The sequence below is a fragment of the Triticum aestivum genome, unplaced genomic scaffold (assembly GCF_018294505.1).
Source record: "Triticum aestivum cultivar Chinese Spring unplaced genomic scaffold, IWGSC CS RefSeq v2.1 scaffold190578, whole genome shotgun sequence".
NCBI lineage: Eukaryota > Viridiplantae > Streptophyta > Magnoliopsida > Poales > Poaceae > Triticum > Triticum aestivum.
In genome coordinates this window covers 1-7280 of record NW_025234210.1, presented here as the reverse complement: position 1 = coordinate 7280, position 7280 = coordinate 1, and the positions used below count along the sequence as shown (strand labels likewise).

The 7280-nt window shown below is 44.5% G+C and overlaps 1 protein-coding gene across 1 annotated transcript; it reads right to left on the bottom strand.

Moving 5' to 3' along the window:
- Window positions 1-5978: 5978 nt before the first annotated feature.
- On the bottom strand, window positions 5979-6839 carry LOC123176158 (ethylene-responsive transcription factor 1-like). Its single transcript, XM_044590510.1, has one exon. The coding sequence runs from the start codon at window positions 6831-6833 to the stop codon at window positions 5979-5981; it is 855 nt and encodes a 284-aa protein (XP_044446445.1). The 5' UTR covers window positions 6834-6839.
- Window positions 6840-7280: the final 441 nt, after the last annotated feature.

The following is a 7280-nucleotide window of genomic DNA, read 5'->3' as shown; positions in this document are numbered from 1 at the left end:
GGGATATCACCATATTATCTTGTTATCTTAATGCATCTATATACTTGGTAAAGGGTGGAAGGCTCAGCCTTTTGCCTAGTGTTTTGTTCCACTCTTGCCGCCCTAGTTTCCGTCATATCGGTGTTATGTTCCCAGATTTTGCGTTCCTTACGCGGTTGGGTTATAATGGGAACCCCTTGACAGTTCGCCTTGAATAAAACTCCTCCAACAATGCCCAACCTTGGTTTTACCATTTGCCACCTAGCCTCTTTTTCCCTTGGGTTTCCGGAGCCCAAGGGTCATCTTTATTTAAACCCCCCTGGGCCAGTGCACCTCTGAGTGTTGGTCCGACTGAGCTGCCTGCGGGGCCACCTCATGGAAACTTGAGGGTTGGTTTTACTCGTAGCTAGTCTCATCTGAGTGTGCCCTGAGAACGAGATATGTGCAGCTCCTATCGGGATTTGTCGGCACATTCGGGCGGTGTTGCTGGACTTGTTTTACCATTGTCGAGGATGTCTTGTAAAACCGGGATGCCGAGTCTGATCGGAATGTCTCGGGAGAAGGAATATCCTTCGTGACCGTGAGAGCTTGTGATGGGCTAAGTTGGGACTCCACTGCAGGGATTTGAACTTTTGAAAGCCGTGCCCGCGGTTATGGGCAGATGGAAATTTGTTAATGTCCGATTGTAGATAACATGAAACTTAACTTAATTAAAATGAACCAACCGCGTGTGTTACCGTGATGGTATCTTCTTGGTGGAGTCCGGGAAGTGAACACGGTGTTGGAGTAATGCTTGACGTAGGTTGTTTTAGGATCACTTCTTGATCATAGTTGTTCGTCCATGCTTTGCTTTCTCTTCTCTCTCTCTTTTGCGAATAGGTTAGCCACCATATATGCTAGTCGCTTGCTGCAGCTCCACATCATACCTTGTCTTACCTATAAGCTTAAATAGACTTGATCGCGAGGGTGCGAGATTGCTGAGTCCCCGTGACTCATAGTTTACTTCCAAAACCAGATGCAGGGACCGATGATACCGTTCCAGACGATGCGCTTGAGCTCAAGTGGGAGTTCGATGAAGACTCTCGCCGTTACTATGTGTCTTTCCCAGATGATCAGTAGTGGTGCCCAGTTGGGGCGATCGGGGACCGTGTCGCATGTGGGGTTGATCTTTTATTTTGGTACCGTAGTCGGACCATGAGTGTATTGGATGATTGTAATGTTATTCATGTATTTGTGTGACGTGGCGAGTGTAAGACAACTATGTATCCTTTCCCCTTTTATATATTTACATGGGTTGTTGTGAAGATTACCTTACTTGCGACATTGCTTTCAATGCGGTTATGCCTCTAAGTTGTGCTTCGACACGTAGGAGATATAGCCGCATCGAGGGCGTTACAAACATGCCCTGCAAAAACAAGTTAGACGTCCTCTACTTTGTTGCTTGCAAGTTTTAGGTGGCTTCTACGGGCTTCTTGCAAGAACCGTTCTTACCTACGTATCAAAACCACAACGTAGTATAGTTATTGCTTTTGATCTTCAAAAAGAACCCTTTTCATTGAAACCGATTCAACTAAACTTGGAGAAACAGACACCCACTAGCCACCTGTGTGTGAAGCATGTCGGGTAGAACTAGTCTCGTGTAAGCGTAAGTGTAATGTCGGTCTGAGCCGCTTCATCCAACAATACCGCTGAATCAAGAATCAACTAGTGACGGCAAGCAATATGTATATACCCACGCCCACAACTCCTTTGTGTTCTACTCGTGCATATAACATCTACGCATAGACCTGGCTCGGATGCCACTATTGGGGAATGCAGTAATTTCAAAATTTTCCTACGCACACGCATGATCCATCTAGGTGAAGCATAGCAACAAGAGAGGAAGAGTATGTCTACGTACCCTCATAGACCGAAAGCGGAAGCATTATGAAACACGGAACGTCTTCGCGATCCAACCGATGAAGTACCGAACGCACGGCACATCCGCGATCCGCAGACGTTCAGCTCGGTGACATCCCTCATACTCTTGATCCAGTTGAGGCCGAGGGAGAATTTCGTCAGCACGACGGCATGATGACGATGATGATGAAGTTACCGACGCAGGGCTTTGCCTAAGCACTACAACGATATGACCGAAGTCGAAATCTGTGGAGGGGGGCACCGCACACGGCTAAACAATCAACTTGTGTGTATATGGGGTGCCCCCTTCCCCGTATATAAAGGAGTGGAGGAGGGAGGGCCGGCCCTCATAGGGCATTCCCAAGGGGGGGAGTCCTACTCCTAGTAGGAGTAGGCTTCCCCCCTTCCTAGTAGGAGTAGGAGATGAAGGAAGAGGGAGAGAGAGGGAAGGAAAGGGGGGCACCCAATTCGGATTGGGCTTTGGGGGGGCCTCCACCTGGCCGCCTCCTCCTCTCTCCCACTAAGGCCCAATAAGGCCCATTGACTCCCTGGGGGGTTCCGATAACCCCCCGGTACTCTGGTAAATGCCCGAACTCATCCGGAACCATTCCGATGTCCAAACATAGCCTTACAATATATCGATCTTTATGTCTCAACCATTTTGAGACTCCTCGTCATGTCTGTGGTCACATCCGGGACTCCAAACTACCTTTGGTACATCAAAACACATAAACTCATAATACCGATCGACATCGAACATTAAGCATGCAGACCTACGGGTTCGAGAACTATGTAGACATGACCGAGGCTCATCTCCGGCCAATAACCAATAGCGGAACCTGGATGCTCATATTGTCTCCCACATATTCTACGAATATCTTTATCGGTCAAACCGCATAACAACATATGTTGTTCCCTTTGTCATCAATATGTTACTTGCCCGAGATTCGATCGTTGGTATCTCAATACCTAGTTCAATCTCATTACCGGCAAGTCTCTTTACTCGTTCTGTAATGCATCGTCCCATAACTAACTCATTAGTCACATTGCTTGCAAGGCTTATAGTGATTTGCATTACCAAGAGGGCCCAGAGATACCTCTCCGACACACGGAGTGACAAATCCTAATCTTGATTTATGCCAACTCAACAAACACCATCGGAGACACCTGTAGAGCATCTTTGTAGTCACCCAGTTACGTTGTGACGTTTGATAGCACACTAAGTGTTCCTCCGGTATTCGGGAGTTGCATAATCTCATAGTCATAGGAACATGTATAAGTTATGGAGAAAGCAATAGTAATAAACTAAACGATCATAGTGCTAAGCTAAAGATGGGTCTTGTCCATCACATCATTCCCTAATGATGTGATCCCGTTCATCAAATGATAACACATGTCTATGGTCAGGAAACTTAGCCATCTTTGATTAATGAGCTAGTCTAGTAGAGGCATACTAGGGACACTCTGTTTTGTCTATGTATTCACATATGTACTAAGTTTCCGGTTAATACAATTCTAGCATGAATAATAAACATTTATCATCATATAAAGAAATATAAATAACAACTTTATTATTGCCTCTAGGGCATATTTCCTTCATGGGGAAGTCCTAAGACCTGGGCCTATGAACCACCATATGATGACTTGCCCTGTAAGGCATGACTAGTTAGAAACTGAGCTGGTCACACTGTATGAGCCGGCCGGGACTCTATAAGCCTCCGGGTCTCAACTGTGTATATAAAGGTGTGACCCGGCGGCGGGTTAACTCATGAAACAATAGACCGAGAACTAGGTCAAGCGTATTCTCTCCATTGTAATCGAAACTCAAGCAATTAAACTATAAGCAGGATGTTGGCTTTTGCCTCATTGATAGGGGCCAAACCTGGGTAAACTCTTTGTGTACTTTGTCCCGTTCAACCACTTCAAGCTAACTGCATTGCGATGGCTCCACACCTAAGTCCTTTTGCTAGGACATCTGCCGTGACAAGTCCATGACAGATGGCGCCCACCGTGGGGCCAGGGCAAGGAGGTTTCGAGTTTTGGAAGGGTAGCTTCTCAGGGATCAAGGGATACGCCGTGGGCCGGATGATCAAGAGCCATCGCGGAAAGATCTACATCAATGACGCTGGTTGGGGTCCCAAGGCCAATTCAATCGAGTACGGGTACCGGGTCCTCTTCGGCGGATTTCACGTTTTCATCGGCAAAATTGGCGAGTCAGAAGCTGAGCCGAACGCCTGCACCGACACCATTGAGTCGGCTCGGCACGCGAGACCCGCCAATGTCCAACCTGCCCGAAAGCGTGCTTTCATTGGCTTTGTTCATGGGGCGGATCTTGAGGAAGGTTATGTGTCTGGTGGAGAGACATCCATCTATTCAGGTGATGAGTCGTCAACCGGCAAAACCGAGTCGATATTTCAACTTCAAGATGGCGGGCTTGGGGGCTATTTCGATGTTGATAGTATTCCGGAGCCCTATCAGCCACCGAGCAGAGCTGGAATCTTAATGGCTGGCACGCAACTAGTGTTACCACTACTACAGGATGCTGCTAACGCGACACTACGATCAGAGACCCTTCGACGAAACTGTGTGCGATGCCATAATCGCAAATGATGGTGCAAAAACCCCGTCAAAAAGGTGCAAAACATATGCGATGGAGGATGTATCAAACACGGTTCAGATTTTAGTTGCGTGTGTGATGAAAGGTTCAGCTTGATTAACTATTTGCGATGATGAGGAACAAAAGAAACGGGCAGCCAAATGAAGGTGTGTGCGATGTACAGCATACGGTTCACTTGGATGAACTGTTTGTGATTAGGCAACACAAAAGAAATGGTCAGCCAGATCAAAGGTGTGTGCAATATACGGCATGCAGTTCACTCGGATGAACTATTTGCGTTGAGACATGAGAGCAGAAATGGTTCAATATAACAAGATGTTTGTGATACACGGCAAACAGGTGTGTAATCAGAAATGTGTGTGAATACCGATAATAACATAAACGGTTCCCTAGTGTGGTCCATGTTCATCTAATCATCATCTCCTTCTTGTGCTAGCTCGATGTTCCTTCTATGCTAAGTTTTTCCTTCCTATTTTGTTGACAACTTAACACCTAGCTCATATATCTTGCAGGTTCTTTGGCAGCCTATGAATGTAATAGGAAAGCACTAGAAGTTTTTCCTTCCATGAATGTAACTAGTTGACCCTCTAATCAAGATTACTACTAACATACTTATGCCGATGTCAAATTAAATCAAGGACATAACATGACAGTGACACGAGACCACCAATTTGGTGATGGTTCTGGTAATAAATCAAGTGAAAAGTATATGTACTTCACATGGCTTCTCACATGGAGAGGACTGAGAAAAATAAAATGCATTTCTATAAGAATGCACTGAAATGGAACATATCCCTCAACTCATGAATTAGGTGCACTAAATGTTGATTTAAGAACTACATCGGTAAGAAGAAATACATGTAGAAGGAACAACTCCATATGACCATGCATCTAGTATCAAAGATTAGTAAACCGGGTATGTTTTTCCAGAGCTTGAAGTGAAGATGTATAATATAGAGGAAAATTTGGCCTAACACACACTCTTTCAAAATAGAGGTTGAAACGTCCAGCCCCTGCATCAATATGATGCACACAACCATAAACTTACCAAATCAGAAGATATATAGGTTACTTCTGTCACCAATTAAACATACAAAACTAAAGGAAAAAATGATCAAGTGCATAGATTAACACAAATTGGACATAGATTCATGTTGTTCACATTTAGAAATGGTAGCAACGACATAAAAGTTGACAGAAGATAAAGAAAACGGTTCATCATAAATGGCTGCCACACATAAACAGTTGAGTAGGGAAAGGGTCTATCCAAAAAGAGACTTAGGATGCAACTTTTCTGCATCAAATCTTGGACATAAGCATATGCTAGCCAAAGGTGACAATAGGGTGCTTCCCAATCTCCCATAGTCTTACTCCTGAAAAATGGAACAGAAAGTTAAGAGTGTTGAAAAGACTATCAACCTTAGACTGGACATGCAATATGCAAAGGCTTACCTTTTATCCCTATATAGAGGGTGTGAATCCCTTATAAAAATTCGCCACACATGGGCATGCCATCGAAGCTCCAGAGGTCCATGTTGACAACGACATCCTGAGGTACATCAAAATTCAGAAGGCTATCAATCGGCTCGTCCACTTCATCATCCATAAGAAACCTTGGCCAAGCATTGAAATCGACACCATTGTTCTCCATAACATGAGGCACCACTAAGTTGTAGGTGTTACTCTGGGCAAGTGCAGATTCAGCTCCTTCAGGAATCACAACTGAGTTATAGGCGTTACTCTGGGCAAGTGCATATTCTGCTCCTTCAGTAATGGTAGAAATTGGAGCAATGGATGGTATATCTAGATTCTTGGTGTTGTAATCCCACTCCAAGTCAGAGAAGCTAAAGGAGTTGATTCCCTGGTCAGAGTACTGATTCATAACAGAGGCTTCAACAGGGCCATCAGAGTTCATTATAGGAAAAAATGACAGGTTGTCAGGTAGAGCAAGTGGCTGGTTTGATGCAAAGTTAGCAGATGGGTAGATGAAAGCATTTGGGTTGGAAAGGTTGTTGACTGATGGCATGACAGAAGGTTCCGATGCCACGCTTAGCTTTGGTGCTTTAGGAGCACCAGGGCGAGCACGACGCTTCTGTGGAACTATTGGTTCCTTTGGAAAGTTAACCTTGGCCTTGTTGCCACGGATCCTGCGTGCTTCAACATCGTAAGCTCTTGCAGCTTCTTCAGCACTGTTGAAAGTACCAAGCCAGACACGTGCACCCTTGCTTGGATCTCTGATTTCAGCAGCCCACTTACCCCAGGGGCGCTGACGAATACCCCTAAATTGACTCTTTCTCTTCCTTTTTGCTGAAGGACCATCAAAACCTGCAGTAGTCATGGTGCTTAAGTCATCTGAAGATCAACGTCAATGCTAAGAGGGATCAACACACAAAAAATTCTTCCACAAAAATTAAATAATTTCATCACGGGCATGAGTTTATATGTAAAAATATGATGATGGTAATGAATAATGAACCATGATGGGTCAAGTTTAGGTGAAAGCATTAGTCAACCACAAAACAAATGAAATAAAATAAAATGAAATCACAAATTAATAAATAAGAAAGTATAGGGTCCTGATAAACAAGACCTCATGTTAGACCTCTGACATCATTCTACAATTGCATTATAGACGAAACCAAGTACAATCCTCACAGATAACTACAACCACCTAACAAGGAAACAATTTAAGAGGACAAGGCCTCTAAGCAAAATAGAGAAATTTGGGCCTTTTCGCGGATTTACTACCCCTTTTGACTAAATGGTAAGCTTATGGATCACCATC